The sequence below is a fragment of the Myotis brandtii genome, unplaced genomic scaffold, assembly GCF_000412655.1.
Source record: "Myotis brandtii unplaced genomic scaffold, ASM41265v1 scaffold45, whole genome shotgun sequence".
Classification (NCBI taxonomy): domain Eukaryota; kingdom Metazoa; phylum Chordata; class Mammalia; order Chiroptera; family Vespertilionidae; genus Myotis; species Myotis brandtii.
In genome coordinates this window covers 3,189,816-3,203,788 of record NW_005367209.1, presented here as the reverse complement: position 1 = coordinate 3,203,788, position 13,973 = coordinate 3,189,816, and the positions used below count along the sequence as shown (strand labels likewise).

Genomic DNA, 13,973 nt, shown 5'->3' with positions numbered 1-13,973 from the left:
CCCCCCCCACCAGTGCACAAATTTTTGTGCACTGGGCTTCAAGTTTTATATATATATCTTAAAGATTATACAAGTTTGGAAAAGGCTGGTAAAGAGAACAGGGCACTAAGCTGAGACCTGAGTTCTTTTTCAGACTAGTTTTTATTATGGAAAATGTCAAACAATCAAAAGTAAGAGAAAAGTACAGTGACCTTCCCTCCAGTTAACCATTATCTAGTTTCCACAATTGCCAGCTCACAGCCAAGCTTATTTCTTCCATCCTCTCTCCACAGCTTCCCATGGGATTATTTTTAAGCAAATTCTAGACATCATATCAATTCATGTCTCTCAAAAAGATAAAGGCTTTTACAATAAAAGAAAATAGCCATGTATAATTATCATACCTAAAATTTAACAAAAAATTTTTTAAATCATTAACTATTCAGCTTTCATTCAAATTGCAACTTATTGATGAGTCATTTCCTGGCTCTGAACAGCACTTTTTGTTAAAAGAGGCAAAATATCTAGAACCCCATTCATCTGAAGATGTATCTTCAGGGATATCTTGCTTTTATACAGTGGTTACCCTTCTAAAATAGTGAGCTTGGTCTGACATTTTAGAAATCAAACACTTGTTCAAATGCGCCACAATGAATCACTACTTTAAAAAAACCAGCAGCAAATAATTTTGATGAGCGTCTCACATTTATGTGTTTGTATATCTAGAGTTTAGGTGTCAGCTTTCCTAACAGGAGCCACTCCTTCACTATTGATCTGCTTCAAGAAGTCTTAGGAAATAGCTATACTTCAAAAAGCACCAGCAATAACTAAAATTGGGGTTTCTAAATTTCTCTTCAATGTCAGGAAGCTAAGAGGCATTCATTTAATATGCTTAGATTTGCTTCTGACATATACTAGTAAGCCAATAGAAAGTAATCTGGAATTAGGAGATGGAATCACCTTCACTATTAATGATTGAGAGCTGTCTTAAATCAGCCCACGCTAACAAGAATGTGGCCCTCTGGAGAAACTTTTATGTATAAAATTAAATTCATACAGAAAAACGAACAAACAAATATTAATCATTGCATACTCTTGTTCTGATGACATGGAGGGAAAAAGAAGGATGGAGAGAAAATTCTTCCCATGGTGGAGCAGTAAATGTGAGATTTTTTTTTTCTCTCTAAACCCTTAAGGCTACTTTACTTCTGGGCAAACAGAAAGAATTGAATTAATATCACTAACTTGAGAACTAATTATAACATCTTTCAGTGAAATGTAAAACTTGCTGGAAGGAAGAAAACCATTTCATTTCTAGTTTTAGATTAAAGACTCAAAGTGTCAAACTCAGAGAGAAAAAAGGGGGAAATGGAAAAGGAGGTGGTGAGCAAAAATATAGAGGCAACAAATTATATGGGCTGTGATTTATTATTTCATTTTAATGTGACAGAGACAATATATTAATTTAGGAGTATTTGATGATCTCCCCGCCCCCCAGCCCCCGGCAAGGAATGCCATAGCTGTATCCCATTTATTTCTTTGCCCTCCTCCTTACCTTAGATCTTATTATGTGAATTCAGGTAGTCAGGTGGAGAGGAGGAAAAATAAAGTAAAAGATAAAAAGATTTGTAGCAGAAAAGGATGAGATTTATTTGTGACAGGAGAAAAAAACATGGCATGGAAGAAAAAGGAAGGAGAATGAAAAGAGTATTCGGAGAGGGGAAAGTTTGTGGGGGAAGAGAATGGAGAATGACAAAGAGGTGAAGGTTGAAGGGTAACCCCATGCACCCATGTAAGAGATAGTAGAAGGATAAAAGAAATCAAGTGTGGCTTTTAAGAAATATTAGTCTGGAAAATAAACTGGGCTTTCCTTAGTATCTTTCTAGAACTAGAATTAATAATTTATGTTTCTAGTTCCTGGGCTGAGTTGTGTTGGTTAGAAAGACTGAACCACGTGGAGCCTCTGCATTTAGATGGGTCACTTTTGGGGAGCGAATCTCTAAGTCTTAGAATTTGTCATGTGACATCCAATTGCACCTTGAATTAAATTATCACCTGAGTTAAGAGTGCAATTTGGTATGAAGGCCGGACTCTTGGAACAATGAAATAAAGAGTGGGTTCTTGAATTGACTCCAGAAAGTCGGAGCCATGCAGTTGAGGCTTTGCTGAAGTGAAAACTGTAATTGGAAGGAGAAGGAAAAATAGTTCCAATTTGGAAATCAGACTGATGAAGTAACTATAATATATTCACTAGCAATTGCCTTTAAAAGAAAAAAATTGCCTTGTGAAATTGCAAAATGCACATTAATTTTAAGACAGATTCCATGGCCATCAAACTTCTTTGTAAATCCCAGTGTCAACAGAATGAGCAGGCCTGTCAACCCTGCTTGGAGAAGTCAAAGTTGCTGCCTTGCTCCTCTGTTGAGAACAGATTCATTCCAGGGGATCTGGCTGGTGCCGTGAAATCAACAAGAAGCAGACATTGGAAACACTGGAACAGGATAATTGCTCCCAGAAACTTGAGAAACTTGTGGTAAATACCATGCCAAAGAAAGGCCAAATAAAAAAATCCTGAGTTGTGATTTAAACATTGCCCATACAAACAAATAAAAAGATACCAGCATCTAACATACTACACCAGGGGTCACTTATGAAGTCAAAGCTAGAAAAGGTGTCATTAATGTTATGGTCTTGAGAGCATGTGTCCATGAGAAGTAGGTGGCTGGAAGAATTTCTAAGGTGAACTGTCTACCAAGGGTGATGAGTCTTGGCAAATCTATTGGTTGGAGCAGGTAGGTGAGTGAATCAAGATTTGCTGGGTTTTAATCCTGAAGCAAGAGCTTCCTGAAATTCCACTATTGATTAAAAAGATCTAGGCTGAGATGGATAAAGAATGGATTGTAAGGGATTTAGGACCAGTTAATGGGGCTCACACCAGAGGTTTTGGGCAGATTTAGGAAACTAGAAGTGATAGCAAGGATACTCTGCTGGGGTTCTTGTCCCAGCATCTAGAAGGGTTTAGGAAATCTGGAGAAGGCTGTGTGTGGATTAAATTGGAATCCAGAGACAAAGCATAATTTTGAAAGGCATTTGGGGTCAGAGGAGCTTAGCTAAAGGAGCTAAATTCTAAGATCTTAAGTCTAAGGTCTTAAAGTCTCCTGGTCCCAGGACCCCATGCTTTTTATTAACACAACTTGTCCTGAGGCGAGGCAGAGGTATACACTTCAAAGGGTTTACACAAGCATTGTCAGCATGGGGGAATTAGCCTGTGGCTGTTCAGGTGTTTGGCCAGTAGGAGGCAATAACATGTAGATTAAGATGCCTTTTAGCTGTCTGGCAGCCAAGCAATAATCCCTTTTCAGGTTTGGGGAAATGCCTTCAGCCATTCCCAGATGCAGCCCTGCTGTCATGCTGGAATTGGTTTCCGGCATACTCCATTTTAATGAAGTCTTTTCTCAGATAAGCAAAAATAGCATCCAAATCTTAGAGATTCCAAGAGACAGCTCTTCTTGCAGATTGGGCACCAGTTTGCTTCTAATTCAGGGAGGTTTCCTGTGAAGAGAGGAGATTTGAAAGAACCCAGCATGGCTGAGTCCATGGAGGGATAACCTTGGCTGCCCAGTCAGACTTGGAGGCTGGGACATGGCCAATGTTGGCTCCTGTTGTGGAGAAGAGGAGCATCTGGTGGTAGCCTCTACCTCAAAGGTGTCTGTCAGATGTCATCTTTCATTACAGGAAGAACGGGGACTGGAGGAGAGGAGTGGATATTCTTAGCAGGGGCATGGATTAAATACTAAATCTGACATGTTGGCCATCGGGGAGTTTTCCCGTTCTCTGTCTCCAATGTTTGTGGAAAGGACAATGATGAGTTGTGGCAGAGGCAGCTGCACCTGATGGGGATTTTGATCTGCCCAGAATAAACTAGGAAAGTTGGGGGCAGCAAATGGAAAGTGTAATAGGCACATCGGCACAATTTCTTTGACACCTGGGTATTCATGGCCTCTCTCTCACCTCACCTCTCAATCAAGGAGGATTATGGCAATGTCACTGTGGTATGTACTCCTTTCCTGGAGCTCTGTGGCATAGCTGTGCAGTGAGAAGAACCTTACAAGCCGAGATGGGGAATCTGTATCAGAAAAGATTTTTCTCCAGGAAGGGTAAAAGCAGAGAGCTGGCAGGTAAGAGGAAACTAGAGGGGGAAACAGAGCAATTAATGCTCACACTTTGGGACTACTAAAGAGAGTATTTCAGGGATAGACTAAAGAATAAATGGGGGGATAATGCTGGCTTGATGAAGGGATGGCATTAGCACTAAAAGAGGCTGAGAATGAAAGGAATACAAGGAAATTAATGTTTCCTTTTGATTGTTAGATTATGGTCCTTTGAATGCAACAATCCATTAAGACAGGGCTATAGGAGCTCCAAGATTTATTTAGACCACAGAATCCTACCTCATAGCAAAGTAAAAAAATCAAGAGAACCCACCACTCAATTTAAGAACTCAATTTCCTCAATTCTCATTACCAAGTTACTTCCTTCCAGGATTTATGCTTGCTCCCAGGATCACATCATCCTGTTTCTAGAAGCTGGGTAGACTGAGGCTGAGCTATGGGGGCCTGGTTACTTATGGCTCATCCTGTGGGTCTTATCAGAGATCCAACTCAACCAACGAGTTTTCACATGCCCTCCCATCCTTAGCCAATCCTTGTCCCTTCAGCCAAAGCTCTCAAAAGCATCACTCAGGCTCTGTAACACACTGCCCACCCCTCCTCCTAGAAACAGCAGATGCCTTCAGGAGAAAGGCAGCCCAAACACCAGGACCATATTCCTGATCTTTCCAACTCTAGATCCTGGCCTGGGCACCTGGGCATCCAACTCTGATGCCTTTAAGAACTTCATTAATGGATGTGAGTTTCCCTTACTACTCCCACTGTAAAGATGAGTCACAGAGAAGTTAGGTACCTTGACTAACTTACCACTGACAAATGGTAGACCCGGGATTCAATCCCAGGAAGACCTGGGCTATATCTGTTTCTTAAGCATCTTCCCTTTGTAAGGGTGATCTATGTTTCTCTCTGGTGATGCAAGAACAAATCTTGGAAAATCCTAAGGAATATATTTCTAACATTTCAGGATTTCCTCCAAATATTATTATTAGTAAAGTAGTCCTTGGAAAGTCTCATAATCAGAGGATTTAAAGGGCTAGCCAAGAACTGGAAACACTCTACATGTCTGTCAATTCATTCTGTAGAGTGAATAAACAATGTGATAAATATTCATTAAATGAAATTCTACACACCATTAGAAAGGATTGAACTATGATTCATGCAGCATAGATGAACTTGAAACACATTATTGTGAGGAAAGAAGTACCTTATTTTATTGTGTTTTATGTTCCCTCTTCCATGGTTTTAATACATTTTAAGTTTAAAGTTTTTATCTGACAATATTATTCCAAAGTGTGGGGCAAGTCTAATCTTGCTCTCTGATGGATAGTTTCTGTGTGTAATTGGTGACTTTGGATTGCGAGTTCATCTTAGTGGGGCTTTATAGGAATTTTTATACCAGATCGACGGTGTTTTCAATAGCAGGTAGTTTTGTGCTTGCCTCTGCTAATATTCCCCCGTCCTCTGTTAGCATTTTTATGAGTATTTCTTGGTTTGGAGGCAATGAAGCTAGTGTACATTCAAACTTCCATTTGTGTAAGGTCAGGCCCATATGATTTCTCAGGGAAGTCTCCTATTTTTCAACACAAAGACCAGGCCAAGACAGAGGAGCTTTCTTGTAATTTCCATGTGCTAGTAAGGCATTTTTGTTTGTTTGTTTCACTAAGGATGTAGCCGGGAATTTTACGCAATTTCAGCTCCATTCTCCCACCTTGTTACAGTCAAGACTTTGCATCCTACACCTATGTGGCAGATAAAACATACACTCCCTGGTTCCCTAGGGCAGCAGCTCTCCACCACTTCTACTAGAGCAGGCCCAGGACCAGGGCTCTTTACTGGCCTCGTGGTTGTTGGCTCCTGTGAATTTTTTTCTTTTAAGGTCAGCTCTGCCTTAAAAAAAAAAGTGTCAGTTACATTTTAGCCAACATTTCTAGTGTTTGTAGCAGGAGGTTTTCAATTTTTCTGCTCCACAATATTTGTTGTTAAATAAGTTTTAGAAATGCTAAAGCCCTCCTTGAAGGTTCATATCATTAGCCTACTAAAAGGCCAACAATTTAACCCTTGTTGGAACAATGTACATTGAGATCTCTCCTGACTTGGATTTACCCTAAATTACTATTTTGTTTGCATATTATGAATTAGGCAGTTCTTGCTCAAGAATAGTCAGGAGCTTAGCTGTTTCCTGAAGCCACTACTTTAACCTGTCGCTAGGACTGTGTTGTACTCACAGGACAGGGGGCTTATCTTTCTGCTACAGCCTGAGAGTAGACCTTCACTTTTAAAACAAATGCCAATACTATTCATATATGTTAAAAAGCATAGAAGGAAAAGCAATCACCCTATTTTGTGCCACTTAAAAGGACATTTGCTCTTTTAGGAGGTAACACTTACTTTTCTAGTCAGTAGAATAAACACTCTGAAGGAGAGTCAAATGACTTGGTGCTATAGTTTAATCATGTGGCTTTGCCCATAGCTGTTTCCTATTCATGAAGTAGTCAACAACTTGAAGTCTTAGAATACTCTGTATAATATTATTAGACAAAATAGTTAACAGTCAATGGTCAACCCATAACATGCTGGTTTCTAATGCTATTTATTAGATTGAGATTCATGCTTAGAATTTACTGCACAGAGAGCTAGAGTTTGAAGAATAATTCCATAGCATGACAACTCTATAATTTAGTGAGCCTAGGAGTTGGTCCTTTTGGGGCACAAATGTGCTCTGTGTTTATCCTATTGTCTCTACTCCAGTAACTAATTATAATAAATAATTTTAGGAATTATATGCCCTGCCAGTAACAGAACACAAAGAATTCTGATGGCATAAATTTTTCCAAAGGGTAATTTTTAGATTAACATGATTAATCAGATGTCTATTAACTAGAATCACACTTAGGGAGATTTATGGAGCCTATCAATTACTGACTTCAATACATGCTGATTTCAAAGATATTAAAATAGGAGGTAGAGCTCATGCAAAGATTAATTGGAAACTATGCCTCCATCACTCCCTCTACAAAAGGAAAATGAAGTTCAGAATCTACCCTGATGGCTCCACAAAGAACCTTTCATTGAGATGAATGCTAGTCCTATTTCTCTACGTGTACATCTCAAAGGTTGCTTGTGTGCATCTGAGGGATCCCAAGTCCATCTCTGCCTCAAATCCTAATCTTGCCCTCTGGTCATGTTACCACCAAACCCTCAGTCTAGCTCAGGTTTCTTTTATATAAACTCACATAGCATCTCTTAAGTTTTCCAGTTGGATCTCTTATCCCACTTATTAATGTCCATCTTCCCAAGTAAAATATAAATTCTATGGGAGCATATCATTCACAATTGAAAATTCTAGTATCCTGCAGACCAGTAATGGTCTAGTCCACGTGGGCATTTGTACTGCTATTTCTCAGGAGCTTACCCTTGTGAGGCACTCGGGTTACAAAGGTAGGGAAGATGGAGTCACTGTGGCTGAGATGGCATATCCCGGCCTCTCTTTCAGTTAGGTGTGACCCTGTGACTAAGTCCTCTCATAGGAAATGTGACCAGAAATGGTGCGTGTATGCCTCTTGGCAGCCTACCCTTGACATCTCCAAGTGCTTCTCCATGCACTCTCCCCTTCTGACTGGTTGGGATGAAGGTGACCACAGTCACCTTAGGAACCAGAGAACAGAGCCTCCCTTGACCTGGATCCTAGAAAAACCTGCCCGAAGCACACCCACTACCCCCTGGGATGCCTGAGGTGGAACAGAGCCTCCCTTGACCTGGATCCTAGAAAAACCTGAAGCACAGCCACTACCCCCTGGGATGCCTGAGGTGAACTAGGTGACACAGTAATACAATTCTTGTTCTTAAAGGCCCTGAGATTTGGGGGTCTGTTAACATAGCCTACACTAGCCTAATACAGTATCAACCTTGGGTTCACATGTTCTAAGAAAGAACTCCAGTTACTGTGGAATATGTTCCAAAGAGCCTTCAAGTCTGGGATAAAGCAGGGAGTTGCATTGTAACTCCATGTCATTGGCTTCAAAAGCTACAGGTTTTGCTCCCACCAAGGATGTGCAGACCAAGTTCAGGTAGGCTGCGACACTGCAAAATGGATATTTTTTCACTATATAGGCCAGTATGTATTCTGAGCCAGCTTCTCTGGGGGAGGGAAACTCAGTGGTATGAAAATTTAATCATATTCTTTGTATTATACATCCTTCCATTGTTTTTCAAAAGTGAGCATTTTAATCTCCATTGTTTTAGTCCCCAGGGGTTTGTAAGTGTCACCTCTCCTCCTTTGTGCTTTCCACTGCCATAGTGCCAGGAAGGTTGGGGTGCAGACCAGTCGTCTCACTGCCATCTGCTCCAGCCTGGCCACCCCCAGACCTCAGGACAGAGGGAGCCCCGAGAGGCAGTGAGAGTGCAGTGAGATGCTATAGACAACACAATGGGCTGTGACAAGGAGCCCTTTGATGGCTCCTCCTTCATTTTGTGCACTTTCCAGAGCAGCTAAAGGCACATGGTGTGGGTTTCACCAAGTCAAGGAGAAGAGGATAAAGAGGAAAAATGAACAGACTGGATGGGGGATGGACGCAGAGGAGAAAATGTTTAACACAGTAATCTTTTTTCACTGCCTAGGAAAATAACTCTTGTGAAAACAGTTACATGAAAAGCAATAGATGGTTTTGTTTTTACTTAGCACTATCATGTTTTGAGGCAAATGGAAATTTACATAAAATGAAAACACACAGGATCAAGGATTATGTACAATTCTGTGATTAAGGTGCTTTGCAATTCAGGCAACGTTCTGCTAGAAACTCCTATCTTGGTTCCAGTTGCTGCAGATACTATTTGAGGAGGCAAAGAATAAATACATGGGTGAAGAGGAAAATAATTAAGTACCGTGGGCTAAATAATCAAGACTATTACAAGGAATATAAATAATAAATTTATAATGTATTGCGATACAAATAAGAAGTATTTTCAGTATAAAAATTGCATTTGCACAAAGAAGCTATTTAGTAACAAATACAATTACACTATATTGGAAACACGTCAAAGGTGTACCTAGTATGTCTCACATATACTAGGACAATGTCACAGTACACATGAAACTTTACTGAGAATAAGCCACCTGAAGGCCAAGTCCTGGTCTGAAGCTGTCACAGGCCTTTCAACAGAACTTCCTGGTTCAGGAAAGCTGTTCACAAGCTGTTGGAGGTTCATCAGACTTGATGACTCCACGTTGGTTGCAAGACAAGCTGTAACCTCAGGAGAACCAAAACGTAGGACTGAGGTAAAGAGATACTAAACAAGGAACTTTTCTGTTGGCACAAAGGATGTGAATACTTTCCAAAATGTTGTCATATTTAACAGGATGGGTCTACCACACATTTATAACACTGGCAGAAATAACACTTCGACACGGAGATAAAGGACAGACAGACATTGATACATTAGCAAAAGCACCAATGTCCTTTCTCTCACTTCAAGCCAATTTAAGGAGCTGAAATCTCAGGTGTACCCTGGCTTGTCTACCTTTTATTAACTCTTTAATGTTTCCCATCCTTCACTCTTGATTCGGTAATACAATAACAGTAAATACTTCAGTGCTGAAAGATATTTTTATCATCTACTCCGAAGGTGTTACAGGATGCAGGCTTACATATGCCCAAATCATGTAGCAACACCAGAGCTATCAACAGATTTGGGCCATAAATAAATAAAAATGTGGCTTTCTCCAGTGTCAAAAGCCAACCTGGCTAATGCTTGTTTGCTACCTCAATATAAGATTGCTAAGCAAGTTGGGTAGTGTAACAGACCTAGCAAGAGATGTAATAAAGGAAACTAAGAAAAAGCTAGGTAGAAGGTGCCTCATTGATGAAAAGGCACCTGCTCCAACTACTCAGTTACTTTTAATTCACCTGATTTTGATTTATACAAAATACTATTGTGTAAGTAAATAACTGATACTACAATATAGGAAAGCATGGCTAATGTTTACTTTTAAAATGAAAATCATGTTTCCATGCACTTGACTCCTGGAATAAATATAAGAAATATCCTTAAAATCCCACTGAAATGTTAATTTCAAATTATTTTAGGTTGACTTTTTGCCTTTAGTTTTACATTCAGTCAGTACTGAAAACAACCTAAAGGCCTCAGGTGGAAAGAAATGAAATTAGTTGAGTATTTATCAGACCACTTGGTAAAAACCCCATCTTTTGCCAGGATATTGAAAAACAGGAAAAACAGGGGGGAAAAATGGTTTGCATAGCCAGACTTTTAAACTTCTAATGAATTTTCTTCTCCAAGATGTTTTTCTTTGCTCACTCCATTTTTTAAAAGTATTGCTGATATATATATATATATATATATATAAATATAAAATTTGGGGTCCAACTGGAAATTGGCCTTACATTTCTAAAAGTCAAAGTAGATTTCATTCCCTCCTCTTTAGTCAAATATTCCACTTTAAAAAAAAATGATGTTATTACAAAGGAGGGGAGCTTATACATACAGAAAAGCCAAACTGAATCCTTTCTTAGTCTGTAGCTCTGAACTTGAGCTTAATGATCTTTGAAAACTCAATTCAGCTGATTGGAAGAGAAAGCAATCCAGTGCCGAGAGGGCACGCCCAGCTCAACAATGATCCAGAAAAGCTTCCCAGGATCAGGGAGATGGAGCTGCCACCATCAGAACGACTGCATTTTGGGTTAAGATGTATCAGAGACCTACCTTACGGAAGGAAAGAAAATGAGCAAATTCAAGATTTTCTTAGCCTCTCAGTTCTCTGATGGCCTCTAACTTGAGGTTGTGTTGCTGTCTGAAGAGAAAAACTATTATTGGTGACTCTTTTTTGGGGGGTGCAGGGGGGTTGTCAAACCATCTTATTGAGGATCTTTGGGGAAGGGTTGGAAGGGCTGGGAGGACAATGAGATCCGATGTCCTTGGTCTGGTCAGGATCTCCCAGCTTCATAGCTGCCAAAAGCTGGTGACTCTTTCTTATTTTGGGGGATAATCCTCACTCGAGGATATTTTTCTATTGATGTTTAGAAAGAGTGGGGAGGGGGAGAGACAGAGAGAAACACATCCATGTGAGAGACACATCAATTGGTTGCCTCCCGCAAGAGCTCTGACTAGGGAGCCTACAACTGAGGTACAGGCCCTAAACCAGAATTAAACCTGCGACCCTTCAGTCTGTGGGCTGACACCCTATCCACTGAGCCAAACCGGCTAGGGCAAAAAATCTGGTGACTCTCATGCTGCAGGATGAGGCTGTCAGGTAACTGAACTGGAGAGATGAAAAATAACCATCTCTAAAAATTAGATTTTGGCAGAATAAAAACCCCTTTTGTGTAAATTTGCAATAGGCTCATTCAAGCACAGAAAGACAGCAGGTTTCAGAACTGCTCCCTCCCGCCAATGATCCCGTGTTCAAAGTTAATGGAAGAAAAGGGTTATCTAAACAGCCAGATAAGAGTACACTGCATATTTCTTTCTTAAAATGACAGAAACTTTTAAATTTCATAAGCCTGCACTACTTATTATTCTGTCTGGACCCAAGGGGTGTAGAATCAACTTTAGTCATCTTTCATAAGGTTTGGAATCTAATTTTATGAATTTATTCTAAAACATAAATCAGGAAGGCAGAAGTAGATGGATGGATTTTTTAAAAGAAATTGGGCCTCCTGGGTACTTTTAGTAGATTGAGCACTGAGAGATTTACTGGGATAAAATTCTTTATAAGATTAAGAAAGAAGGAAATGAAACCAAATCTTTCATTTCCAGATACTCACTTTCATTAATTCTTTCACCAAAAGCACATCACTGAAGGAGAACCAGAAATGTTCAGTTATTATTAAAGTGGTTCAAGGCCAGGGAACCCCTTGAGATGAAAACAAAACAACACAGTATTCAAGTTTTCTTCACAAGACTACCTTGTACTGGCAAGACTTAGGGGACTTCTGGGTTGGGAAAGAATATTGCTGAAGGGACTTTTTGCAAAAAAAAAAATTACTCCATTTTGGCAAAAAACAACAAAATTGTCTCCTGTAAAATCCCTACTCCTTTTTGAATCCCCAAAGGTTACAATACTGCATTCGAGCTGCTTGGCAGTCTGGCTTCATGGGCTGCGGTTTTTGATTAACTAAACCCTTAAATCCACTAAACGCAGCTGATGTCTCACTAGGAAGCATTGTGAAGTGTGGGGAGCCTGCAGGCTGTTGGCAGGACAGCTGGAAATGGGACAGGTAAGAAATAAGACATAACAATGGAGATTTAAAGTCAAGACAACTGCCAAGCTCTTTTCTACAATAATCCAGGGCCCGCTCCATTTCTCTCTAAAAAAAGTGACCCAGTACTATGGTGCCTGATGTTTCTTATAGTTTGACAAGAGTAACTTCTTAACACAGGAGAAGCAAGACTTCTGCTACACATGAGGATGCACAGGCTGCTTTGCTTTCACTTTATGGGGCCTGCAGCCTTGTCAATGAACAGTCCTCACGAGGGCTGGGCATCACTACCTCTGGTCAAAACTCTCTCGCCCCAAGTAGATGCACGTGTGCCCATCCCAAATCCTCAAGCATATCCTAATACCACGCATCCTGATTGTCATGCCTGAAGGAGTCTCATTAATATACATTAGGCTTAATGCTGAAACTACATGACTAAGGTGGATTTTTAAGAGAAGCTTGCTCGGGAAACAAGGAGGATTTTGGTTTAGACTGCAGGCAGAGGGAAGCCGGCACACTCCTCTGCTCTATGTTCTTGGAAATAGTCTGTGAACCTAAGGTCCCTTATCAGCATGCTGACTTTTGCGCTGCCTCAATGTGTCTTCCGTGTCAGATGGACGGGGCTGCCCAGGGGCATCTTCCTCAGTCTCATTGGGTTCTCTTTCCTCCAGGGGCTCCCTCGGGGGCCCCTGGTCCTGGGTGTCACTCGTTTCCTCATCCGCACCAGCAGCCAGGTTGTCCTCCTCCTCTTCTTCCTCTGGTTCGTCCTCATCACCAAAGTCTTCTTTCTCTTCCTCGTCGTCTACAAGGCTGTCCTTGTTTTCTTCTTCGTTTGAGTCATCTTTTTCGTCCTCTGCATCCAGCAACTGTTCAGCCCTATGAGCCTCCTCTGACTTCCGACTCTGCTCTGTGGAGGGAAGAGGGGAATGGCCTCTGAATAAACAATGGTCACTCAGCAATCAAACTGGCTGTGGAATAAAGCAAGGGGGCACACAACAGTCTTCTCCACCTTGAAGCTGTTATTACCCAGGACAGATCTCTGGTTGGCGTCCTAGCCCAGCCCAGGAGGGCAAAGGTTCCCTCAGGCTTTGTATTTTGTACCTTGTAGAACCTGGCTCAGTGACCTACTCACTAGCCTTGGTAACTGATTCACCATATGACAAGCTGAGCCAATCAGAGTGCTCCCCAGCAGTTTCTGCCAGAGTACGGAGGAAAAGCTCTCACTTTCTACAGTGATTGCTACTGCTTTTGACAGCCACTGAAATCAGTCACATGGGAGCACAATCTAACATCCCTGGGCTGTGCTTGAAGCTAGAACAACCCTGGGCTTTCAGTTGTGTGTGTTAAATACATTTTCCTTTTTCCCCAAATTGCTTTAAATTGGCTTTCTGTTACTTCTAAGAATTCTAAGGAACATAATATACCCCTAATTATAGTCATGTGTGGCATTGCAATGTTTCAATCAAGGACATATTGCATATACCACAGCAGTCCCATCTAAATATACCAGAGGCCCAGTGCACAAAAATGTGTGCATTTGGGGGAGGGGGGTCCCTCAGCCCAGCCTATGCTCTCTTGCAGTCTGGGACCCCTCGGAGGATGTCCACCTGCT

At 40.9% G+C, this 13,973-nt stretch overlaps 1 protein-coding gene and 1 long non-coding RNA gene across 2 annotated transcripts in view; both read right to left on the bottom strand.

The window, feature by feature from the left end:
* Positions 1-8,429: 8,429 nt before the first annotated feature.
* On the bottom strand, positions 8,430-11,222 carry LOC106727559. Its single transcript, XR_001363787.1, has 2 exons — positions 10,866-11,222; positions 8,430-8,974 (listed from the first exon to the last, which is right to left on the bottom strand). It is a non-coding gene; the product is annotated as an uncharacterized LOC106727559 (long non-coding RNA).
* A 409-nt stretch (positions 11,223-11,631) lies between these two features.
* The window catches only part of TMX4 (thioredoxin-related transmembrane protein 4), a 90,985-nt gene continuing 88,643 nt past the window's right edge, over positions 11,632-13,973 (bottom strand). The window contains exon 8 of the mRNA XM_014546524.1: positions 11,632-13,268. Within this exon, the coding sequence (XP_014402010.1) occupies positions 12,916-13,268 (353 nt within the window). The 3' untranslated portion in view covers positions 11,632-12,915. The remainder of the gene's footprint in view (positions 13,269-13,973) is intronic.